This window comes from Diadema antillarum, unplaced genomic scaffold, assembly GCF_040938485.1.
Source record: "Diadema antillarum isolate AM-2024a unplaced genomic scaffold, OU_Dant_1.0 seq00001232_RagTag, whole genome shotgun sequence".
Taxonomy (NCBI): Eukaryota; Metazoa; Echinodermata; class Echinoidea; order Diadematoida; family Diadematidae; genus Diadema; species Diadema antillarum.
In genome coordinates this window covers 135,626-162,659 of record NW_027272020.1, presented here as the reverse complement: position 1 = coordinate 162,659, position 27,034 = coordinate 135,626, and the positions used below count along the sequence as shown (strand labels likewise).

The following is a 27,034-nucleotide window of genomic DNA, read 5'->3' as shown; positions in this document are numbered from 1 at the left end:
TAACCTTTCTAAACTGGCTGAGGAAGTAAGGGGGGGGGGGGGGCTAAGGGCTGAAGAATCGCACCCACACAAACTAATTTCCCCAAATATTAAGAAATGTGACAACTTGTATCGCTGATAACTTTATGTCCTCCTTAACACACTCATCAAATCTTCTCTGAGATTTAAATGTGAGGAGAAGATATAAACTCGTCAGAAAAGAGACTTAAAAGAGATAAAAATAGCTAGGTCTTTTGTGTACGAATTAAGTGTTCGTCGACAGTGAATTGCCCGCAGAATCTGTATGGCGTACAAGTGTATAGAATGAGTCTTGTCTCATGTCGAACAGTGTTTTATACTGTATAATAGTGTCGGGCTAAAGGGTGCTAATGGTGGAACCAGGTATTCCTATAAAGGCTTAAAAAGGAAAAAAAAAAGGAAAAAAGAATGAGACTTCTTGGTAATGAATCGTAAAAACAAAACGTAAACATATAGGTAAATATCATCCTTCACTAACTAAACAGGCGGAATGTTTTGGTCCTGTACTCGACGTGGTGTTCTACTTAGAATTACATAGCTTACAATAAGTATGCGTAAAAAACACACTGGCTTTATTAGACGGCACATTGCTCTGTGCAGTACAAAATGACCAACGATATTTTACTCTACGTCTACTGCGTATCACAATAATCATTTACCACGCTAGTCTAAAACTAAAAAACCATCGCGCCTCAGCAGTACGACTCGTATTTCATAAAACGACTTCACTCTTCGACGTATGTACGTGCTGTCCCTTGTCGTGTATGACGTCATATGTGACGTTGGGGGGCGTAGCTTTTGGTGAGAGTTGTTTGGAAGACATCGTTGACACATTAGAGTTGCTATCACGTGGCTGTTCATTGACAGTTGCACGATTGCTGATGGACTTCTCAGGTTTGCATATAGCGCCGCGGGCGTCCATCGGCGGCGAACTTTCGTCGTCGCCCTCGCTGCCTCCGTTATTATTATTCGGCGCCTCGTCTGGCTGTTGCTTGACCCACACGAGTTTCTTGGAGTCGCCACTCAGACCCTTCGTGGGGGAGCTCTGTAGGGGATTCCTCGAGCACACTCGGTCGGCTGTCCGTGGGACCGGTGGGCGGCTCTCTCTCGTCGTCTCTACCGGTGCTAAGGGAGAAGCGGCGGCACTCGGCAGCTCAGTGCATGGCGTTGCAGCACTGCCTACGTCCGGTTTAGGGTTGGTCGGACCGGTTCGTTCAGGAGATCTACTTGTGTAATTAACTAAAGGTATGTCATGCAGAGGATTAACGTGTGTAGTCAGATCCGAGTTTTGCGTAGCTACACTCTTAGTACTTCTTGGCACGGACTTGACGGACCCGGAGTCGGACCCGGCGGATTTACTCTCTAAATCCTTCTTTTTCTTCTTGTGTCTGGTTCCCCTCTTCACTCGCTTTGCCTTTGAGTTTGTCTGTCTTGGTGGCGGTGGTGTTGTGCATACTGGTGGTACACCACATAGACATACGCCCTCTACTGGTGGCAATGATTTGATTGAAATAGGGCCATTGACGCTCCTTGCCTTTATCGGCGACAGCTGTGTAGGTCTTTCGATTCTAGTAGGATCGTGCTTAAAAGTTGGAGACGGAACTGTAGCTACACCCTTTTTTAACGTTCGCGTAGTCGTAGAAAACGTAGTCTCTGCATCTGACCTGACCGGGCCTACGTAGTTTGAACACGTCGGTATACTGGACACATCTAAGGATTCTTCCTGAGACGGATTTTTCAGTAGAGTTACTTTGGCAGCTTCACTTTCGTTGGACTCCTGGGAATCGTTTCGCTGTCTCCCCTCCACTAGACTAGGTCCGTGGACGAGAACAACGGGCGAACTGTGCGATGACTCGTCTGCATAGGCTACATCATCCAGTCTTTTGTTTGCTATATGCGGACAGGACGTACTCTTCAGTCTCGTGTTGCTGTTCATGACCTCACACTGGAGCGCGTACATGTGCTCCTGTCGTGTCTGGATGTCGTCGTAGTCCTGGTCCTCGTCGAGAAGCTTCCTCGCTTGGCGCTTGGCCTCATCACGCGCTTCGCACATCAGGACACACGCGCACATTGCGATAAACGATCCTAGTCCTATGAGGACGGGTCCAAATGTCCGGAACCGCTCTACCTGGGCTCGGAGCTTTTCGTCAACCATCTTTATCGTGTCGTTGCCGACCACGACGGTTTGCATGGCAATTTCGTGCGACATGTATCCGCATGCGGTCATGGCCACACTTCCTGAGGCGACCACAATCCCCAACACAAGGCATATGTGGACTGGGTTACATCGCACGCAACAACGTCTCTTTGATTGGGTCCCATCTGCCTGAGGCGTTGCCTGGGATTGAGGTGTCCCGTGTTCCTTCTGTGTGTGGGACAGCGTACACACTGACTGCTTGCGAGTGGGTGACGAGTCCGTCGGGCTACTCTCCTGAGGTTTGCTCTCTTCGCTACCCCGCGACCCGTCACTTCTCTGCGGAGAGGTGTCCGACCACTCCCGCTGCTCGGACGGCTGAGAGTCGCCCAGACGACTCGATGGCTCGGATTCTGGACCGCGTTCCGCGTTGGGAGTCGAGGCGTTTGATTCCGCCTCGGCTGATGCTTGGGGCTCCATCGCCGCAAGGGGCGCTGTTCACTACACAGACAGTCGGTGGTCATCAATGTAGCACAGGAATACCTGCAGAACGGATAAGCGAGAAGACAAAAAAGTTTGCATCAGTGATGGCATCGACAAAGTATTCTGCTTTGACGTCACAGGGAAATGATCAACATCAGAAGTTTCATAATTCCATGAATACATTCTGTTACAAGGGGATATAGGAAAAGTGGTAAACGGGACCGATTTTTTTTTTTCGCGACACATCTGGACCGTGAGAAGAAATGTCTGTTTTTATAGACCCTGAGTCACTCTCATGACTTTGCTATGAGGTAGAAAGAGGCAAGCTGAGGCATCCGGGTCTCTGATTACTTAGCAAGTGAAGAAGGGCTTTGGAATAGAGAAAAAGATATTATGTACGTGTCGAAGATAATATTGTTGATGTAGGTGCATTCAGGCTCTTGGCTGCAATGCAACAAGATGATCATTCATTTTCAAAATACGTCATTCTATTGAACTATTGTTACAGTTTGTTAGTTTCCTTTGAGTATTTATATACAGAAAAGTCAGTGACATAATTCAAAATTAACTAAATGTGATTACAGCGGTGATACTGATAATGATGGTAGTAGAAACAGCGTCGATAACATTGATAAACACGCTAGCATTTATATAATTATAGCAATATTTTATCATACAGTAATGACATTCATAATGATAATGATAAACACAGTGATAATCATAGGAAACTAATGACAAACTTTTTGCATCTTGAAATATAAAAATGATTTTTATAGGAATACTTAGTTTTAATCATTAATCTTTTAAGAATCAACAGCAAAAAAAAAAAAAAAAATGATTGAAAATGATACGGCCACTACATTGCATTGATCGTGGCACCATTATAACATCATATGGTATCGATGTGACAAAAGTGGCGTTTATAGAGTCGCTGAGTGTCTTGGAGCACGTGAGAATCACAATGCGGACATTAACCCTTTGTCTGTCGATTGTTTTCTGCGTTTCCGCACACTCTTCAATGTCCCTGACACAGAAAGGGTTAACATAGCATAGTAGAGCGTGAGTAGGGCTAATATAGGCTGGGGGAGACCAGTGCGACCATCGAGCGAAACCGAGGTAGACGGACGTTTACAGCGTGCAGGTGGCAACGCAGGTTATTTCAAGGTGAACAAGTGACCCGCGTGTTCGTAGAGAAAAAACAAAACTGCTGTTTTAGAATAATCAAAGGAATGCCCTTATATACCTTTCGCGCTGTCCGTATAAATGATTCAGAACGTTTCCGACTATATATACCATCGACAGCAGAACAATCTATACCTCTTTCTGACAGTTGTTCTGTTTTTACTTTGTTTCTTTTTACGATTTTGTGTACTATTGACGTCAAACGATAATCAGCGACAGAATAATTTCCAAGATTGCCAAGGATGGTGAAATCGGAAAATTTTCATATCACCTTCTAAAGGATAAAAAACAGGTGGTTGCTTGTCATTGTAAGCTCCCACATTTTTGCAAGAAAGTTCAGCAGTATACACTCGTAGACCACGGAGATAGGAGGCTGCAGGATGTATACTAATGGTGTGCGCTATATACTCTCAAATGAAAAGAAACCGAAAGATTTCCGGATATGCAGCAAGCATAACTTGAAGAACTTCATCGCAAAACGAAATAACTTAATTTTTTTGTCAATTTGTGATATTTGGGATCAAATCTGCTGAAAATCACAGAAAATAATAAGAAATTATGGGATTTTTTAAATCATTAATTTCAGGACTATTCCCTGTTATGCAACAAATGAGGTATGGTTGGAAAGCTTCCTTTGTTTTGGGGTTGTTGTTGTTGTTGTTTGTTTGTTTGTTTGTTTGTTTGTTTGTTTTTTTTTGGGGGGGGGGGCTTTATCTGATTACGGACTTACTTTAAAACGTTTAGAAATGGCGCCCTCACCCGTTTTGCGATCAAACTCTTCAATTCTAACTATCTTTTTATTTTAGTTTCGGTTTTCAGTCTCATGGCGTATGGCGATGACCCTTGGTTGAATATTAATGTTGTTTGAACTATATTAAGTTTTAGGGTTTTGAATGAGCAGAATCTCAGATTATCCAAGGAGTTTAGAACACTGATTCATATTGGTGGTTATATGAAGAATACACAGACAAGCCTGGCCTGAACCAAGACTACCTTGTTTTCAAGCAGGTCTAGCGAGTAGAAGTAGACAAAGTGAAGTAAATAGAGAGGGGTAATTATGATAACAATGAAACAAGACAGAAAGGATGAGAAGAAGTAAAATACGACGGAGGAGGAGGAGGAGGAAAAGGAGATGGAAAGACCAAGAAGAATTATAGTAGTGCGTTTGGTGTTTGATAGCGCCATCAACGTTGCGTCGACGTTCCCCGAACGACTCCAGAGCTGACTCCCTTCCCCAACCCGCCGCCAAAACAGTCGGTGTAATAAGGTGAATGGTAAGTGCTCAAGTGCCTCGATTATTATCAATGCATCAAGTCATGTCCCTCCAATTCTACGTATCATTTCTCGATGCTCTTCAGTTCATGGTCGTTAAGACCATTTCTCAGAGCTTCTATTTTTAGCGGACGTTTATTGGCAAGATGACGACTAGACAGCCCTGCGCACCAAATCCACGCTCTCTTTCATTCCATCTCCCGTATCTTTAAGAATTGTTCTTCCGTGGAAACCGTGCGTCGAGTTCCAGGCAGATGAGGAGCAATGCCGTGTGCGCATCCTCGAACCGAGGCAGTTACCCTACAGTTGGGGCAAAGAATAGTCACTAGCAAGCAGGGCGACGCTGTGTTTTTAGAACCTTCTAAGGAGCGAAGAATGAGAGAAAAGGGATGGTCGAAGGGGGAACCCCCGCTCCTCTTCCTTTTTGTCTTTTTTTTTCTTATCATCACAGCAATCTGATTTCCATCACTCTTTCTTCTTTAACAACCTATACACATCTTCATCAATATCTGTCTATCTATCTGTCTGTCTGTCTATCTATCTATCTATCTATCTATCCTTCCATCCATATATCATCTATCTATCCAATCATGTATGCATACATACAAAGGTACGTACATCCATGCATTTCTTGTGGCACTGTGTGTTGATATTCTCTCTATAACCATTATGTATATGATAAATATATGAAGAGAAAATGTTGAATATACCCGAAATTTCTTTGACAATCAACAACAACAACAACAACAACAACAACAACAACAATAACAACAACAACAATGACTTCGACAAAGTCTACGCCATTTTATGCTCTTTTGCCAGATGCAAGATATTTTAGCCAGCTTTAAATTTGACTTTCCAAGAATATTATGTTACAGCTTCGGGCGTGACTACGCATTTTTTTTTTTCGGAGCCCCAGTGAACACGGTGAATGATGTTCGTCAACTTTATCCTTGAACATCGCATTGGAGTGGGTATACACGCGCGCCGACTATCCAGCAACTCGTGAACTTTTGACGATTATGCAGATGATCTGGGTGCCCTTTCGACGCGATCTAAAATTAGGAATATTAGGGTATATCTCGAGCGCGAATGAAAGCCACTGACAAACACATCGAACTCTCTCCTACGTAAATTATCACGTCATAACAACATCGCGTTGCGTCATCGGCGCGCGAAGATCAATTAGCGGCGCTCTTGTGCCGTCTGCACGCTTTACCGTTGCCATGGCTACCGAGAATGTCCGAGCGGGAGTGTATGGATGGTCGTATGTGCATGTGGGTGGTAGGAGCCATTCACATGACCAAGAAAAGCTTACTTTAATCATTACTGCGAATGAACTGAGATAATGAAATGGGGGGGGGGGAGGGGTAAGGATGAATGGAGAACGGGGGGGGGGGGGAGATGCTGTCATGATGAGGTTTATTAGGGATGCGAACAAATGCATCAACGTGAGTTATCGCATTTCCGATTGATTTCTATTTTGGATCATTTCTCCTATTCATGCACCCCAGAGGAGCATAAGGGAATATTGTTATGAGGCAGACGACGATCCCCTCGATAGAATCTTAATTCAATCTCCCGCCATAGCGAGAACATCAACATCAACATCAACATCAACCCGCCATTTGCCTCGAACGAGATAATCCACATTTTATTTGTGATGAGGGCGGACAAGACAGTACCGCACGGAGCATTATCTGTAACCCTCGCTCGGTATTGCATGGGGAGGTATAGACCAAAACGCGAATGCAGATGGGTCGGAAGTGATCGGAAAAGATCAACTTGGAGTGAGAAAAGGTTGCACGGTAGTATGAATATGAACTAAAAAAAGAAAGAAAAGAAAAGAAAGAAAGAGAAAATATGCCCAGATAAGTGACAGGAGAGGGGGCTGTTTGAATAAAAATAAGTGTCGCAATACCAGTAGATCAGTTAAGAGATAAGCGAAGGGGGAGAAGGAACATGGATTAATGATTACGAAGGAGAACATGACTACAATGTAGTTTATTGTGAGTGCGTGTCACTTAATGTGGCACCTCCGCATACCTTAACCCTATTTAGCCCAAGCTAATGACCCCTCGCAGGCCCAAGGGGGGGGGGGGGGCACATTGTGCCCCCCTGTATAAGTTTTTTATTATTTGATGTATCATCGTCATATTTGGCACATGGGTAGAGTAACTCATACTCTACATGACCGTACATTTGAATTTTCTCAAGGTCACCCATGGAGGGCGCTATTTTCCAAAATATAAAGAAATACATAGGAAATATGCTAAAAATATGATTTTTCTGTATAATTTCTTTATCCCCATTATATATGTCTTATTATTGACCAATCATTTTCATATTTGTCACAAATGATAAGCAAGTGGAATCTTATGATTTGTTACAGTTGACATTTCTCAAGGTCACCACATGGGGGCACTATTCATGTCAACATAATAATACATTATGAGACCTGAGATGAAATGTTTCGGATGGGTACATGTATAGTTATGACACTTCATATTTGCATAATAGTGGAATTTCAAGATTGCAAATTGATAATATGATAAACTAATGATATTAGAGGCATAACTTGGGTGAGGGAATCAAAATAATACAAAATAGGAGGGCAATCTTTAGAAAATATTATTTTTTTCAATTATCTCTATTATATCTATTGTTTTATGCCTTTGTCTCATAAAAACAAAGGAAATAATAAGAAAAACTTTCCAGGACCATAATTACTTCAAATTCTTCTCCTTCAACAAATTTCAGCCAAGAAACACCCATTTCATCCACTGTAATGCTGTTAAATAAAATGGGAACAGAAAAAAAGATGCAAAATCTGACTGACATGGTTGTCAGTTTATGGTTACCATGGCAACCAGCAACATCAAATATAGCTAAATTATATATCAAAATGTTTGCAATAAGATCTTAGGAAAAGTCACCAAATTTGGTTGAAATCGGATAAAGGGCGAAGGAGTGGCAAATGAAAATCTGGTAGGGGGGCACAATGTGCCCCCCCCCCCCTTGGGCTTTATAGGGTTAAAGAAGAAATCCACCCCGAAATAAATAAACTTCAAAAGAGAGAGAAATATATTCCCTACAGAATGATAAAAAATGACAAAAATTGGATAAATAAATAAAGAAGATATGACATTTTGAAATTTCATTTTTTTCCGCAAAAACATTTGTTGAACAGTCCTTATGAATAGTCAAATGAGTGAGTTGATGATGTCATACCCTCACAATTTTACATGTATGTTATATGAAATTCGGAAAAAAATATTTTTAGCTCATACAAGTAAAAGCATGTCCCCATATCAAGATGTATCAGAATTAACACTAGTTCTTTTTAATTTTGGGTGGTTTTAAGACAAGTTTTGTATTCATACAGCTGAAATATGAGATTTTTGTCATTTCTGTATAAATTATGAAATGAATAAGAAATTATGAGAGTATGACATCGTCTACTTGCTGATTTGAATATTCATAAGGACGTGAAGGACTGGTCAAGAGATGATTTAAAAAAAGTGAAATTTCAAAATGTCATATCTTCCTTGTTTTTTATTTGATTTTTGTCAATTTTGTATCGTTCTGTAGGAAACATTTTTCTCTTTCTTTTGAAGTTTACTTATTTTGGGGGTGGATTTCCTCTTTAAAACAATAAACATCTGCTCTCTTTAATAGTCAGGCGACGGTGACGTCATTTAAAGAGTACCTCCTCATGCATTGCGCATGATCAGTCCATTACATCACATCTTATTTTCTTTTTTCTTTTTTGAAAGAAATATTTTCTTCTGTTTCGGACACATCCTGGTCACTTGGGTAATCCAATGTACTAATTCATCTCCACGAAGTGAGAAATCGTCGGTGTCAAGAGGACGCCATGTTTTTTCATAAAATGACTAATGGACAATCCATCTTTCCCAGTGTCGTATATTTTGATTTCATCCCTATTCTCAGCGGTACCTTCTCATTTCATTGACATCGCTCTGGAGAAATTTGTTCTGTACTCTTTTCCTCCCTCTCTCTCCTATAGGCCTAAACTCCTTCGCTAATAGCTGTGTCACATGGAGCTATCTCACGCAAACTGTCTGTTTAGAAATTCGCTTAAAGCGTCCTGTCTCTAGAAAAGGACACTACCCATTTCGAATAATGGTATATTCGAAAAGTGCGTTGATACCGATCTTCTAATATGCCGGGTCACATCATGAGACAATCGAGTCAGTTGCAAAACTGAGCTCTGACAGACAATGAAGAGCTATTACTGATTCGCAGGAAGGCCTAATTTCACTTTCGCGCGCTATTTAACTTATTTGGGCGTAGGAGGATTCAACTTTGGCCATACCTTATAAACAAAATAGACATGTCGTCGACTTCAAGGCGAAAGAGATAAGACTCCTGATGCTCTTAGACACTTTGTTTAACCTTTATTTATTTTCCAAGAAAAATATGATTGGAGTGTGGGCGATAAAAGGTGCGATGTAACAACAAAACAAAAACGACAACCAACCCATCAACCCACCAACCAACCGTCCGACGAAAACAACAAAACCATCGTTATTGTTACATAGCCAAAACGCGACAAGATAATATTGTGTGTTCAAAAGGCAATATACACACATTCGTCTATAACAGGAGGCAGAATATTGACGATGCTTGTACATGACACACCGACTTTAGACATTATTTGCGCACAGTCGAACGAACATCTATCTATCTCTATTTTCAGAATGGTATGATAATATCCACGACCTATTCTTCTCGTCCCGATGCACGAAGTTTGCATTTGCAGAAAATGATGTGTGTCTTAAAGCAAAATGTTGAGCTCAGGACTCGCGAGTGAGTGTCTATCACCTTCCCCGTATTCGTACCATCTTCGCAAAGATAATATTATATACATGTATATATACTAGTATTATATATATATAAATATATATGTAATTTTCTATTATTTATTTATTTCTTTTGTTTTTTTACTGGATCCAGATACTGGATTGACCTCCCTAAAAAAAATAAAATACTTAGTTTCGAATATAGTCCCCTTCCAACGCAAACTAAAACAGCTAATATTACTCAGCGAGTACACTCTACCAACCACGACGTGCTTTTGATATGTCCGATCTCTTGCACTCATTCCATGCGCGGTTGACTTTCAGATCATAATTCTCAAAATGTTTATGGTTTATGTTAATTAAGCTTCCTCGTCATATACTATCTGAGGGTGTGGCAACTGAACTGAAATGGTGCGTTTGTGTGTGTGTGTGTGGGGGGGGGGGAATTGCAAGTTTAAAGGAGGGATGTAGGCGTTGAAACAAGGGGAGAACTGGGAATTTCAATCCATTAAAATTATAGATGGCGCCTATTCATCTTGGTAATTAGGGTTTGCCCAGTAAACGAAAAGATAGCCAACGATTCAAATGATGTACTTCAGGAGATACGCATATCGTGAATGTGTGTCTATCTATCTATCTATCTATCTATCTATCTATCTATCTACTCTCTCTCTCCTTCTTTTTCTCTCTCTCTCTCTATATATATACTGATTATACTGATTATGTTATTCATTGTAACCCTACTTAAGCATGGGCATTTCACAAATATGAAAATGAAAGAAAAAGATAGGCGATAATACAGATAATTATACTCTTCCAGACTTTGTAGAAGCGGCAAACAGGGGTATATTCATAGTAATTATTTCTTTTGTAAAAGAGGGATCCTAACGAAACAAAAGTACAAAATGTTAGTTTTCTATAGAAAATGAAGGAAAATGATATACATGATAATACAGATATACTCTTCTGGAATTTTTTCAATCGGCAGAACAGCAGTGTCTTCTTATTGTCTCACTCCCCCCCCAAAAAAAAAATAAATAAACATACCTCAATTAAAAGTCTTCTAAAAGACTTGAAAAGAGACTATGGGGGTTACTTCGATTGTTCTTTTACAGTTTATAAATTCCCAACATTCACTCACAAGTTGAGGTGTGTGGGTAAACGGATTCCGTCACAGATGACGGTCAAAACAGGACATGGATTTGCCCACTTAATGTTGATGTCCGCCTAATGACGCAGTTTGTTTTAACCCAAATGTCCACCTAACATGCCTAATGGCGCATGTAGAGAAATATATGTATGTATGTATGTATGTATGTATGTATGTATGTTTGTATGTATGTATGTGTGTGTGTGTGTGTCAAATGGACATGTGTAATGTGCATGTTTGTGCAACTTTGTGCAAAGTGTGTGTGGTGTGAGTGTGCTGCGTACACATCACAGTGGATAGCATGCAGTGACTTTCATTAGCAAGGAAACGACAATCTCTTACATTCTGCCTCAATATCATGGTGACGAACCCAGCGTTGTGATGCATCCAAGAGGCAAGTCAGCCTAACAAAACTCGGGGTATGCTCAGGAAAGGAAAACCTACTACCTTTGTGAACACAAACTGCATAGAAGTACTGAAGTACAGGGATAAAGGAACTGCTATGCGAGACTTGTGTCTCTCTCATGTTGAACATTGAGTGAATAAGAAGGAAAAATTGGGGCGGAGCCGGAGTGTGGGGCTTTGAATGGGGCTTTGAATGGGCCACGTTGCCAGGGTCGGGATGAGACCAGGGTGGGCGATAAAGACGGATTAGATACACACACACACACACACACACACACACACACACACACACACACACACACACACACACATAAATACAAACAAACAAACATACAAACATACATACAAACAAACGAACATACAAACATACAACAGGTACACAAACAAACAGTGGACAAAATACTCTACATGCAGCTTTGAAATGATGCGATATGATTTGCAATCATCAAATCGTCTGCGCACAACAGTAAACGCGTCATGTCAGCTAGCTCGAGAAATCACAGCCCGACGATTGAACACATTCATAATGCATCTCAAACTGTGATGGATCGGCGGTGCTAAGCCTGTCCGATGGTTTCATGCATAAGACATGATAGCCCGCCGAAGTGCTTCACTCATCGCCGACCTCAATGTCGAATCGGACGCAGTCGTAATTTATGAATTCGGAAGTAGATGGATGTGGCGGAGAAAGAGATGGGAAAGGGGAGGAGGGGGGAGGGGGGAGGGTGGTGAAGGAGGGGAGCATTCCTCTTTGAAGTACAACGGACAATATTAACAGAGAACGCAGACCCATAGATACAATGCAAGAAATTACGCACATACACAAACACATATGCATGTATATATATATATATATATATATATATATATATATATATATATACATACATATATATATATATATATACATCAGGGCCATCATTTCCAAAAAAAAAAAGAACAACAAAACAAAACATGTGTACATGCGTCGAAAATTTGGTTTGAATAAACAGCACTGCTAGACTGAAATGCATTACTACCCTACTTCGTCATCTTTTCGGTCTGGTACCAACACGCGGACTACAACCATCATATATATATACACATATAAGATACATTTTTATATATATAATATCAAACAGAAAATATTACAATGTCAAATTATTCTATGTTATATACTATATTATTCCATTTTATTTTATTTCATATCATACAAACGTATTATATCATATTGTATCATATGCATATACGTAATCATAATATATTCGTATATATATCTTGCCCTGGGGTCGTCAATTACAGGTTATACATGTCTTAGCCACAGTGTAATCGGTTCAAATTCATGCTTCGATTATCGCGAAAGAAATAGATCATTGCATCGCTGCTGATGAGGAGAAAAATCGAAAGTAACCGACGACCTTTTAACTATCAGTAATTCCTCGAACGAGGCGTCATAAGTTACCACATAAGTTACCATAATCACCGCCACCATCAACCAGCAAAACTGCCACATACATAAAGAAATGAGACAAAGAGATGAATAGCTACAAGACTTTTGCAGCCAGCTAGATAAACAGATAGACAAATAAATAGATGCATACGTAGATTGGGAGAGAAGAATGAGAGAGAGAGAGAGAGAGAGAGAGAGAGAGGGGGGGGGAGACAGGAAGAGAGAAAGAGAGAGGGAGAGAAAAACAAACATGTGAGACACCGCTGTAATACTAGACCGTATCTGTAATGTATCAAAATTCATGGATGTCTCTTTTTTACAGTCTACTAACGAATCATTTTCTCAACCTGCTCCCTCCATTTAAGTTTCAGCATTCATCTGTTGTTGCTTGGTATGGAAGTCTCTGGCAAACTTTCAAGTTTTTAAGGCACTCTTTTGTGAACAAAGCATGCAAAACCAACGTCAGTAATCTGTTCACGTCGACTTCGAGTTATGAGAGGGTGCATGAGAGCGGAGAGCAAAAACGCACTCCTGATAGACGTTAGGCATTAGACAAGCTTTATTTTTACAACTTATGCATTTCTCCTACAATCACCCCTCAACAAGTGTAACCCCTAAAATAAAAAACCCAAACAAACAAACAACAGAGAGAAACGGACAAACGAACGAACCAACCAAATAAACAAACAATGCTTGCCCGACATGGCATGCAAACAAGTAGTGTACGCAGTTGGATTCCAAGTATTGAAGTAGTGTACTTGATGAAAACAGGTGTAGTGACTATTCATGTATACACGTAGTTACATTGATCCGATGATCTTTAACTTCGAGGATAAGCTCGTAGTAAAGTATGGGGCGCCAAGTGTCGCATCGTCTCTTTCGTCACGAAATCGGTCATTTCGTCAACGAAATTGTTATTTCTTTGACGAAATTGTCATTCTGTTGACGAAATTGTTATTTGTTGACCGGAAACTGTCATTTCGTGAAGACATTGCCGATTTCGTGACGAAAGAGCAACCATGCGACACTTGGCGCCCCATACTTACCTACGAGCTGATCCTCGAAATAAGCTCACCCTCAAAGTCAAGGATCACCGTCTGGACGTATCTTTTGTCTCCTCACTGAAAATATTTTCCTATGAATCTTAATACATTAAAATAACTTACACCCTAGTACCGCTATCATTGCATGACGACATGTCCTGAATGGTCTGGTGATCACCCCGTGCCCCTCATATAGTCAAGAAGCGATCGGATGAAGCCGCCATAAACGACATTCCGTGTTACCACAATGGAATGCTGTTTTGGGTGAATGATAGCTTTGTCAGAGCCGGGCGCCATTTCGTCATCGTTGAGTTTTCTCCACCTGTTCGGCGTTGTGGTCATTGCCAATTTGACGCAAGCATATTTTAGATTCCAACCGAGCGATGTAATAACCATGCGCCATTATTACAACATCATAATACACCTGACCCATGAGAGTCCGCTTTAAAGACTCCCGACGCTCTCAGCCGTGACTTCTCTCATCCCGAAACAAGCAAGTATGTACGTGATTGGCTATTTTAAACACTTTGGCCCAAATACACGAAGGGGGTACAACTGAAACCATGGACAATTTGTATGGAGCGCCAAGTGTCACATGGCCTATTTCGTTACGAAATGAGTAATTTCGTCGACGAAAATAATGATCATTTCGTTGACGAAATCAGTCATTTCGTTAAGGAAATGACCATTTCGTCGACAAAATGTTCTCATTTCGTTACGAAATGTCTGATTTCGTAACGAAATAGGCAATGCAACACTTGGCGCTCCATACAAATCGTCCATGGTTTAAACAATGGTTTCAATTGTACCACCTTCGTGTACTCGGGCCTTACTGAATGATAATTAAAAAAAAAATGAAAATACGTGGCAATGAATATGCTGATAATCATGCTGACTGAATGGTAACATGGAGCTACAAAATTGTGTGGCTCCATGATGGTATATGGTGACTTTGCTTTACGCAAGAGGCATGCCTATAATAACGAACTTTAGATCTATAGGCCGTGAATGCTAAAGACGGAGCTAATGGCCGTTAGGCTAAAAATGGTTTTGTGGACGTGCGCGAGACAGCTGTTTCCATTGTTCAACCCGGGAGGCTGCGTCGTCTTAGCATTCGCGTCGCAGATCTAATGCAGCTAGCGAATAGTACTACTAGTTGGAATATTTTGTTGATGACTTGGATGTCCACAAACTGATCAGTGGGTGAGACATAGAATGTGAAAAATGGACTAAAGCCATGAGCAATACATATGTAAATGCACATAGAGCTTCTGGAGGATGGTTCCTGCTTCAGTCATAGCCCTAGGGCCGGTGCCAATGATCGCGACACATATCGAACCGCCGAACCAGACTTCCGCGGTGTCAGTAATATCCGTCCTCATCACGGCAACATTAAGACACAGCTTCGGTACAATCCAAAGCAGCAGCACTGATTGTACAAAAGTGCACCAGACCCCGCAACAGACGAATGCACGGTTAGGAACTGGTAAACGGCGTGTTATAATCAGGTGGCGGCAAAACTCGATATAACGGGGCTGGAAGCGGGAGGGCGTGTTAATGACGCCTGGCACACTTTCCTATCATCACTTTCTGCTCTGGGGCGCGCGCGCTGGACGAGAAGAGACCACTGCTCAATGCAAGTTTTTGTATTGGACATTGGTTAATGGGCACTTCATCTTCTTGTCCTTATTCACACTTGAGCTGTATAGTGGACCTCACTTGATGCTCGTTCTTTTCGTGCTTCTGTCTGTCAAGTTCTAAATGGATAGAAGGAGAATCTTTATTTTTTGGAACTGAAATCAAATTCTGATAACTTGTCGGGCTGACGCAAGGTTCAAAAGAAAATCACAAGTTAACTCAAAAACCTGTCCTCAATTTACCTGTCATTGGGATCTTTCATCGGCAGCTTGTACGACCACAATGTCAACGCCATTCTTTATGTGGTGGTCCATGCATATAGGTTTTTTTACACTGACTCCATGTCCTACTATATACATATTTATCTGTTTTACTCGAGTCTTCAGAATAGTAGTGACAGGTCTTGGTCTTGTATTTTTTTCCGACAACAACAACAACAACAACAAAGGAAACAAACAAACGAAAAAAAAAACCCCAACTCAATAGCTAAAACTGTACGACTCCCTTCCCCCTTCTTCTGAAATGTCGATGTTACTTGTCGGGCAATGTAGGCCCTTATGCACTGTGTATATAATGACTTATGCACATCTGTAACAATCACGCCTAGTGCTATGTCATGTCACAATATCTGATGCACACAAAACGGAACACGCCAATTTTGAGCTTTTTTCGTGGCATCTTCGGGCATGTTTGCTCGCTTTTATCAAACCAATCCGTATTGATTCTGTTTTCTTGTTTGAGAGGTAAAGAGAACGATATGGAATGCTCTTCTGAAGCAGAGACAGGGGAAATATAACGTTACAAAGATAGATGGCGGGTGGCAATGTAATTTGCGACAGAAGGTATGGGGGCCACCGTGGCAATACGCACTACAATTTATAGCCTCGCATGCTTCTATACCACTGATCTCTAGCTATGTTTTCTCCAATCGAGGAGGTTGGGGAGATTAATGTTCAACCCGGAAGCGCCCTCAACCGCATTGGTGCCACAGCATAAGGTATGCGCACTTCTTCTTCTTCTTCCGGCTGTTGTAAACAAAACTCTACAACTGGGATACTGGTTGTACTTCTTTGCTCATGTATCCAGAAGAAGAAAAAGTATGCATCAGTGTGTCTGTGCATGTGTGTGTATGTGTGTTTTTGTGTGTCTTTGTGTTGTTGTTGTTTGCGTCAGAGAGAGAGAGAAAAAAAAGGAGGAGGGGTAACAGAGAGAAGAGGACGTCTTTTTGGAAAATCGTAGCAAAACTTTTCGACGGTACATGTACGTGTGACAACAAAGTTGGCTGCAAATAATGTGTAAAAGAAAAAAAAACCCACAGAGAGTGTGAAGAGAAAATAAGGTAAATAAAGTATGATAAGAGACGGTGAAAACAGACGGAAGTGTATAAGTGAAAGGATACAGAGTAAGAAACGAAGACATGGAAGAGAAGGGGGAAATGGATACAAAGAGAAAGAAAATGATTATATTAATTGAATAACAAGAGAAGGAAACAGAACGAAGAAGATATTGGCATAGAAACTTAAAGAAAGAAGAAAGAAACAGGAACGAAAGGGAGAAGGGACGGGTTAAAGAAGCGAGGAAAACACTTTAGCGGGAACGTCAGTAGCCAAGTGCAGAAAATGAACCACGTAGCGCAGGCGACCGCGATGCTACGAAAATAGACAGGGAGACGTCGGGATTTGAAATGGGTAATTTTAGAAGCCTCAATTCGACTTCCATTGGAGCGTTGCCACTCCGCTAACATGTACGACGAATAACATTTTCAAGAGCGCATGACGTACGTTCCTATCGTAAAGGGCAGAGAAAAAAAAATTAAAACAACAATTGATGTATGATAGAGAGGGAAAAGAGAAAGAATGACAAAGAGAAATAGACAAATAGACAAACAGACAAACAGACAAACAGAGGAAGAAGGGGAGGGAACAATACGAGAAAAAGAGACGAGTAGAATAAAAGATAAAGAGAAGAACGACAGAGAGAGAGAGAGAGAGAGACTTTTGGGAGACAAACAAGTATAAGGGGAGGGAAAAGGGAAGGAAGGGCACAGGGAGAAAGAGAGATATATTATAGATAGGGGTGAAAGATAAAGTGAAAAAGAAGACAATGATGTAGACAAACAGAGATAGATGGGTAAGGGTGGATAGAGGAGAGAGGGAGAGGTGGAGGGGAGGTAAAACGCTGTATATTCGCCACATTGACATTAGAATGGCGACGGGCTTCCCATCTATTTACTCTATCGTCGACTGGAGAAGGTATTGGCCTCATCGAAAAAGATTTCAGAGCGATGTGATATTCCAGCTTCGATCTCGACCCACCCCTCCCCATCTCTCTCTCTCTCCATCTACTCCTTCTTGTCGATCTAGATCACTGCCACCACTAGACGCCAGAAATGGCTGCATGGATGTTGAGGCGCGGTCATTTTGGTATCCAGGGATGCGCCTTTCATGGAGCATGCGCAGTGTGTCTGCTCATCCTTTCCAGGGGGATTTCCTCCTTCCCGATATTGTAAATGTTTCGTGTAGAGCTCTGTGTGAGTGTGAGTGTGAGTGTGTGTGTGTGTGTGTCTGTGTCTGTGATAGCCCGGGCTGATTTTCAAGTTTTCATCACGTTCGTGTTGCAGGCGATGGGGGTATAACATGATGCTCCAATTATGTTGGAGAACACACAGACGCTCTCACATATACCTCATCATAATACACCCATACACACACGGTACGCAAACACACAAACATATATATATATATACACACACACATACACACACCACGCACTTAACATAATATGCAAATTAACTCCCTCAGACATACATCGCTTTAAGTATCGCTTCAGACGCAGAACAAAGAACTTAATACAGAATGTGTAGCTAGCACATGATCATCGACTCATGTGCTCATACACAAACACATTAGAAAGGTTTGAGAAATAAGGGAGAGAATGATAGTGAGATGGAGGGGGGGGGGGGGTAGAGGGAGAGAAGCGACAATGCAAGTGAAATACATTACTAGGAAACCAGCTATACCGTTGAAACAAGAAATATCCCTTGAGCACAATTTGCCATATCTTCACCGCGTTTTATTTCTTATGGTAATGCGCTCTGTTCGTCAGCAGTTTTCGAAAAGAAAGCATTCTGTCGTTGAATTTGATATTCGTGTAGATAAAAAAAAAATAGTATAGTTGGTGAGGGCTTTATTTCTTTCTTCCTTCCCTCTTTCAGACAAGCACTTAGCAGAAATGTTTGCACAGTAGCTCAGGTCGGTGATGACGCACTTGTCTCATGTGAAGAAATGTTTGGTTTTAATGTCTCGGTCCCCGTGAAACATGCCCAAGCCGTGACGCGGGCTGATTAAAATGCGCACGCTCGCTTCCAGGGGGGTACGATCACAGCTGCCACCTCGGGGTCGAGAGCGGATCAGCCGTAACTTCCTTATACTCCCTTTAATTACTGCGGGGAGTGGTGCGACGAAGATGACGATATAATCTCGCCGAGTGTAAATGAATTTGACCGTGCAATCAGATATGCAGTCGCGCGTACGTCCCTTGCGCACGTACGAATGTGGTGACAGTAGGCGCTTTCATATCAGCCCGATGTTTCGCAATTTAGGAAATTAACCCGATGAAGAAATAGCGCGCTATTTGATAATGCGAATTCAAACTACCGCGCTAATTTGAAAGCTCTGATAGAGAAAATTTCGGGAACTCGGGAAATTTCCGAAATAGCGGGATGATTTGCGAACAAGCGCGCTATTTGATAATGTGAAATCGCCCGAAGAAATTCACGCGATGCATCCCATCATGCCTACAGCGTGTGTGACCCGATCGCGCGGGTAATCGTTTGAAGGTGCGCGCTCTACCGACGCTGTTTGCGCATGCTCAGCTATCGAATTATTTCGAGAAAAAAAAAATCGTGCTAATTCTCTTCGGGCTGATGTCAAAACACCTATTGGAAAGTACGTGTTTTTGGGCGTGTGGGGGTGGAAGTGGACGGGGAGTGTTAAGGAAAATTATATACTGTTTAGGGATTGTTGTGAGAAGGATACAAGATATCATGCTATGCACGGATTCTTGGCAGACACTGTGCAATGAAGATCAAGGACATCACTCAGAGGAGTTTTACTGTACTATAGGTAACACCACTTTTGATAAGTTGTCGTGTACCCATTGTGCGCTTCAACGCAGTGCTTCCAGTATATCGATAAAAACCCCTTTCGGTATTCCCTACGATCCTCGGTGCTCGTTCGAAGACATTGCTTTCTATGCACGTTATTCCCATGTCTGCTGTTAGAGGAAAATTAATGTTTACAGTTTTACGATATATTTTCAATTTTTTCCTGCACAGAAAATGAGCTTAACAGGGCTAGAAGAAGAACACTTGAAAACTAATAATGCTCTGATTATTGCTGAAGCGTCCCACGTGAGTTAATAAGATGTGATCATTGAGAGCTGGGACCAGCTAGCTGATCGCTGAAACTCGACCGCCTCTGTGGCATTGTGCGTCATTTCCGACTCGTCCCTTCGGGATCAATTATGCATCGCTCCAGCCGTGTTCTACATAATGAGATAAACGAACTAGTGAAGAAATCTGGGATCGTAGCCTGGGTTTTTAAAGGATAGAGATTTCGGGTTGCTTCGGAAGGTTTGTTTTGTGCGTTAGCTTCTTTATTTGCATGTTTCTCTGAGCTTTTGTCGCCTTTGTTTTCATCCTGCATCTTACCTCATGCTCTGATTTTTTTTTCTTCTGAGCTCTCTCTAAACTCCCCATAATGCACTACCCGTGATCCTCATTTTCTCCTAGAAACATGGAAATCAATGGTGTTGTTGCTGTTGATGACAGATCCAATGATTTGATTGTTTTCATCTGAGAAAGATGGCTGGATAGCCCATATGCAGCTACACGGTAGCTGGTCTAGGATCCAGTTGGATGCGAGGGGGACCACTTCACCGGGTCATGCACTCTGCTCCTTGCGATGAATGTATTAAGCAGGATTTTGTCTATTTTCGTGCATGAGTTGTGACTCTTTACACACGGGACCTCCATCTTATGTCCTATCCGAGGGACCTATCCGAGGGACAGAGTGTTTTGTCTCTTATTAGAGGGGACGGTATGATTACACACAACATTGCTCAATTAGGCTCGGGAACCGAACCCGGGTCCTTTGGATCCAGCGGCAGACGCGCTCCCGACTGAGCCAAATTTGCCCTGATTGGCTTGTTGATGATGCCAACAAGCCAGTCTCTACTAGTCGTGGATCAAACTCCTCCTCGTTCTCACGTCTTGTCCTGATATGCCTGTCCTATACCATTTCCCCGTCACCTTCCGCCGCTTTTTTGTTTTTGTTTTTTTGTTGTTGGCGGGAAATGCGTGTTGGCGGGTAAAGCAAAAAAATACAGGTGGAGACGTAAATGTAATCAGCCGCTCTCCAGTTTAAGATCATGAAATAAACATGTCATTGCTGATTGAGACGGAAGGGGGGGGGGGGGGGGGAGTGGATGGACTGACAGAAATTTGAGGAGCCATCCTATCTTATCCCTCCAACTGACGACGAGTGTAGAGTCAAACTCCTTGTCCAGATATGCGGCATGATTCACGGGATGGCTCTTCTTGGAGGCGGCCAAAGTATTCAATTCAAAGGTCACCTAGTAGGAGTGGGAGTGCGCAATTCAAATGAGTGTGTAACCATGGAGCTTCAAGTAGCTCCATGCTGTAACAGACGCGCAAGGCAGCAGTGAAGTACAGTGGACCTATATTACACCATTTTATATGTAAAGTTTGATTTTCCATATAGATAGGCAAGAGGAAGCCCATAACACAATCTGCAAATCATTCGACATGAAAGCTAGATATAGTTGACCATTGCTTTTTCAAATTGTCTGATTTGAATCGCCGACTCCTCTGGTACGTAACCCCTTTCTCCAGGAATGGCTTACCTAAGTGGCATTTTAACAGCGTCTTTCAAACAAGAGTTACCACTACAACGTCCGGGTAGCGTCTGGGTAATCTTTTTTTTTTAATTTTTTTTTGGTTTAACCTTGCCTGTTACAACGGTCACCGCAAAATGTTGCTCAGACATTGTCGCGGTAACTTTTGCCAAAATCTACCCTAGCCACGGTTATAGGGTAATTACCCCGACATTACCCCGACATTACCCAGACAACCCTTCTACATTAGACCGCAACTGCGGTAACATTCTTTTGATACACTCAGCACGCATGCGCAGCCTTGCAGACAGAGAATGATTGATAGTAACCACGGATCTCTGCGTAGTTAAGATCAGTGATTGTAACCTTGTTTGCTAACACGATTATCTGTACCTGGACGTGCACTATCTAGAACGATAGGCGGCGCTGGACGGTGGTCGAGGCAGTCGCATCAGTGGACACATCCCCTTAGTGGAAACTATCCTAAGGTTTTCCTGACGTTGTCAGGGTAGGGTCTGTTAAAACAGAGTTTTAGCAAAGATGTAGAGTCGGAAGAAAAATGAGAGCTGGACGCAGATGACCAGGCATTTCGAATTTGGTATACCCACTTTCCGCTCTATGTACTTAACGCAGAAACCTTTCCAATACACCACAAAAATTGTCAATATCATTTTGATTGGATCCACATTGGACTGGATTGGATTGGATCCATATCAAGATATACAAGTGCCAATAAGGATGGCGAAATGCTGCGTACAGCTAGATAGGGAAACCTTTTCAGAAACCTTTTCAATACACCACACAAATTTTCAATATCATTTTGATTGGATCCATATTGGATTGGATTGGATTGGATCCGTATCAAGATATACAAGTGCCAATAAGGATGGTGAAATGCTGCGTACAGCTAAATAGGGATTACAAAATCCAAAATACATTTGCACGGCGACGTCGTGGGATAACGTTTACGACTTTTCGTCATCATCTGCATATAGCGTTCATGAGCTATCGCGGCCATCTGACCACATTAATCCCTGTACCCAGTTTACGGGGAAAAAACACTGAACTCTTTGCGAACATGGGTCCCACCCTTCCTGCTGAACAGGAACTTGAATATCCTGTTTTCATATCATATCATATCACATCATATCATTCCATATCATATTATATCGTATCACATGTCACGTCACATCGTATGACATTGTTTGCACAACTTTACCACATATTATATATAGGGTACATGCAGGTAATATGAGACTATTAAGCTCATTTGCATAATTGGCATGAAGATGCATAAAGAGAAACCCATCAAACTTTGTTTTGGGGAATTAGCAACTATTCATCCTTCCTTTTATATAGCATTTGCACCAATCAAATATTTTTGTTGACAGTTAATATGCAAATTATGACATCATCGCAGAAGTCTCATATTACCTGCATGTGCAGGTAATACGAGACTGTGCATGGTAGACATTGTGTCAATGTTAAAATGACAATCTTATGTCTTAAATTCATGATTTTTTTTTCTATTGGTGTTGTTTGACTATCTAATCTTAATAGATATCATATGAATATTATCTAAAACTGAGACAAATAACACAATTTTAAGCTAACAATTGATTTTAAGCATGAAACGCCATTTTCCGTGTGTTTGTACACAAATCTCAGAAATTCTCAAATTTGACGCCGACATGAGATTTCATTACCGACATGAGATTATTACGTAAAGGTCTTTTACTTTTATTTTTACAAAATTGGTATCAAATGTTGCACAAAAGTTCAAAGAAAAAAAGATAATCCTGATGGGCATTTTATTACTATTTTATCATTCTTGTTTGTTTGTTTTTTTGCAACTGAGCTAGGCCTGGCCTAGCTCAGTTGCAAAAAGAAAATTGATAAAAAATAATAAAAACCGTGGAAATATCACACAAAACGTTGAGACCCCAGTCTTTTATGTTTAAAACTATGAAAATTGTGAATTCATATGTTTGAAGTAATCGTGTACAGTATCTAACACATATAAAATAACACTTAAACTGAAGATTATAGCAAACCAAATTAATTGTGGCATTAATTTGGAAGCACCCTATCTAAAGTACACAAATATTAATTTACATACATGTTCATACAGCTGTGTGTTGTACTTTGTGATACATTTTTATATACTTTGAATATAAAAAACTCAGAGAAGAAAATGAGGTATTTTGATGTTGGCTTCTATCTAATTGGGCAAGTCACTTGAAATGAGAGATGTCAATAAAACCTGTCCGCCATATTGACGTCTCATATTACCTGCAGCTTGTTGGGTCTTGTTGGTCCTCTTTGAAGCCATATAACACATATTTAGTATAGTATATAGACCAAAACACACTTTCTTTGGTTAAACCATTCAATGAGCTTCCGTAAAATGCAAAGAATTGATTTCACACACAATAACTTTACTTACACCAGTGTAATTGGTGAAATGCCAAATCTTATATCAAGGCTAAAAAATACTGTAATTTTTACATATCTTTTCAGTATTTGGTGATATTCTCACCAAACTTTCAGTCAGCGAGCAGGAAAATCATCAAGAACTAAGCACAGTGATGATATAAAACTACAGATGGCGCTATATGCATTTTGGAAGTGGTTCAGGTGGAGTAATAAGGGTTTTTAAGTCACGCGTGCCATATTACCTGCAGTCTCATATTACCTGCATGTACCCTAACAAAGTTATAAAAACTGAAGAAATTTCATTTTTAATTTCTCTATAAAAATGAACATTGTGCCACTTTGGAAGACAGGACACGTTTTTCATTATTTTAATATAGAGGAATTCACAACACGAATGAAATATTGTGTTAAAATCTAAGTCTACGTTTAACGGCCTCAGTGTAGAGTTTGAGCACTTTCCTACTATGCTGAAGAAATTAATGCCGTAGATGGTTGCACCATCCATAAGGTAATTACATCATTATCCGTTTTCTCTTTGGAATCAAGTGCACTAAGAAAATTAAATCATCGCGCCTGAAATTATCTAGCGGATGACGCAAGAAAAAACTCACATCTCATTGGCCAAACGTCACTCAGACTTCAATTGGTTTAGATTCTACATCGCGTCGCCGGCATAAACATTGCTCAGGGCTTGTAAATTTCAACGCAATGACATAATTACGTATGGTTGTATACACGTGCGTCTTGCCTTTACCCGTTGAGTAAATGTTTGATATCTCGTTGCCTTTAACCCATAAGCAATGTCCTTTTGACAACAACAAAATGAAATCGAAAAGGAGACAATTAGACAATGGGGCATGGTTTGAAATTTGTAATTACTATTGTCATGTTTGCGCAAAGGGTAAGTAAACAATAACGAAATAACGACGTGTATACATTCCTTGACATTCCTTGCCAGCTGTCATACTTGCAAAACGTTAGGTGCCCCTTTGCTTTCGTATATCGTATCGCGAAGTTTACCATCAAGAAATAAACACCTGCAACGACTTCGTTGTTTTTGTCATTTCAAGTGACAAACACTAATGGTGACCGAGGCGTAAATGTGACGTAAATTGACCTGTTAACTTGGTGTTGACGCAACAGCGAGCGCGTGGTATGTTTCTGAACATACCCTACACAGTGTACTATCCATAGACGATGGAAGCGGGTTCATAACAACCACGATTTCGACGGAGGTGAAACCTGCAACTGCGTTCACACTTAAGACAATAACGACAACTTAGCACTCATGGAAGTCCGTTGAGCAATAACTGTTGCGGCGCTCATGATCCTGCAGCGCTTCCCTTGACGTCCGCAAAAGCACGACCTTAAACCACATCATTCGATGTAAAGCCCACGTTCCACTATCACGATCTGGACCCCGATCTGTCCCGATCTAGAAGATCTGGAGAGAGCGGCAAAAGCGTGCGGGGATCGGAAGCATCGTAGCAGCAGCGTGTGGAGGTCTGGGTTGGAGCGGGCATTTTTTCAGATCGGGAAGAAATTTCGAACCTGTTCAAAATTTCCTCCCGATCTCCCCGATCAAAATTGACCTATTTTCAATCGTACGGCAAGCGGGGAGAGCGTAGTAACAGCGTAGACGCAGCGGGGAGAGCGTAGTAACAGCGTAGACGCAGCGGGGAGAGCGTAGTGACAGCGTAAACGCAGCGGGATGAGCGTAACAAGGTCTTTCTGAGCGTAGTAACATCGGCACAAGAACGGGAAGAAAACTTACACAAAAATGTCTGCCAGAAGAAGATCAAGGAGATCGAGAGGCAGAACTGTTGAGGAGGAGGATGGCATTGTCACTGCACCTGTCAGGGCAGAACATGAAGAAGAAGGAGCTCAAATTTTCGAAGAAGGAGAAGAGATGAAGAAAAAGAAGAGAAGAAAGCAGCAAAGCAGCTACCCAAAAGGCGAAGAAAGAGAGACTGCACGTGATGCTTAAAGAGGAGGAAGAGGACATAGCAAAATTTTGAAGAATGTGAAATCATCTACAACTGGAAGAAGACGGACTATAAAAGCAAGGACATCAAGAAAAAGTCTTGGAAAAATCAGCACGTCTTTGTTTATAACAATGCATTGCTGCAAAAGAACCGGGAGTTGAGGAGACTCTTCGAGGTACACAGTATATTTCTTCGGTTCTGCATACTAATAAGTTGACGGACTGCAGATCGACAGTCGAATCGGGGTACATCGGGGCACACCGGGCACTTTTCAGCTCTCTGAACGGGGTGACAGCGTGATAAGATCGTATAGATCGTTCAGAGCGTAGATACAGCGTACATCGATCGGATTACATCGGCAACATCGCTCTGACAGCGTAGCTACATCGTTCTAAAGCGTAGCTGCAGCGACAGAGATCGTAATGCCTCATTCCCGATCATCGTAGTAAGAGCGTAGCAAGCACGTGTTAGTCGTAACTGCAGCGTACTTAGAGCGTTCTAACATCGTACTGTGTCCAGGGGGGCATTTCATGAAGGAACTTGTCGGATAAAATATCTGACAAGTCACTTTTATCCGACAAGTTTTGAGAAATTCTTTAGTCTGATTGGCTGATTTCTCTGAACTTGTCGGATATAATTGACTTGTCGGACATTTTATCCGACAAGTTCCTTCATGAAATGCTCCCCTGATCGGCTCAGATTTTACCCGATCCTTCCCGATCTGAGAAAATTGTCAAATCGTAGCGAGAACGGCATAGTGGAACAGGCCCCGGGCTTTAGGCATGACTACTCCGTGCGAGTCACTGACGTAGAATAAACCAAAGGACATTGGACGCACGCGCTTAAAAACCAAGTGAAGCTACCAGGGCGCCACTCAGACTATTAAAAAAAAGAAACATTAGAGGGAATCTTGCAAAAGCCACCATTCTCGTCTCTCCGCTGGATTACTCGCTTACCTTTAAACGATGTGTATTATGATGAATGTCCCACTGTTGAAAGTCGTATCGGAACAAGTCGTGCTCTGCTGTCTCCACACCTTTACACCTGGTCACAGTAAGTTGGTGCGAGCCGGGGACCTTGGCTGACCTATACGCACGTACGGCATGTGCTTGTCACT

The 27,034-nt window shown here is 41.6% G+C and overlaps 1 protein-coding gene across 1 annotated transcript; it reads right to left on the bottom strand.

Moving 5' to 3' along the window:
- Window positions 1-730: 730 nt before the first annotated feature.
- On the bottom strand, window positions 731-26,897 carry LOC139745042 (uncharacterized). The gene is made up of 2 exons (XM_071655459.1): window positions 26,874-26,897; window positions 731-2,695 (listed from the first exon to the last, which is right to left on the bottom strand). The coding sequence occupies exon 2, from the start codon at window positions 2,630-2,632 to the stop codon at window positions 731-733; it is 1,902 nt and encodes a 633-aa protein (XP_071511560.1). The 5' UTR covers window positions 2,633-2,695; window positions 26,874-26,897.
- Window positions 26,898-27,034: the final 137 nt, after the last annotated feature.

Bases quoted from the DNA above. Each gene is read 5' to 3' on its own strand.
- LOC139745042 (XM_071655459.1), bottom strand. From the start codon at position 2,632: ATGGAGCCCCAAGCATCAGCCGAGGCGGAATCAAACGCCTCGACTCCC.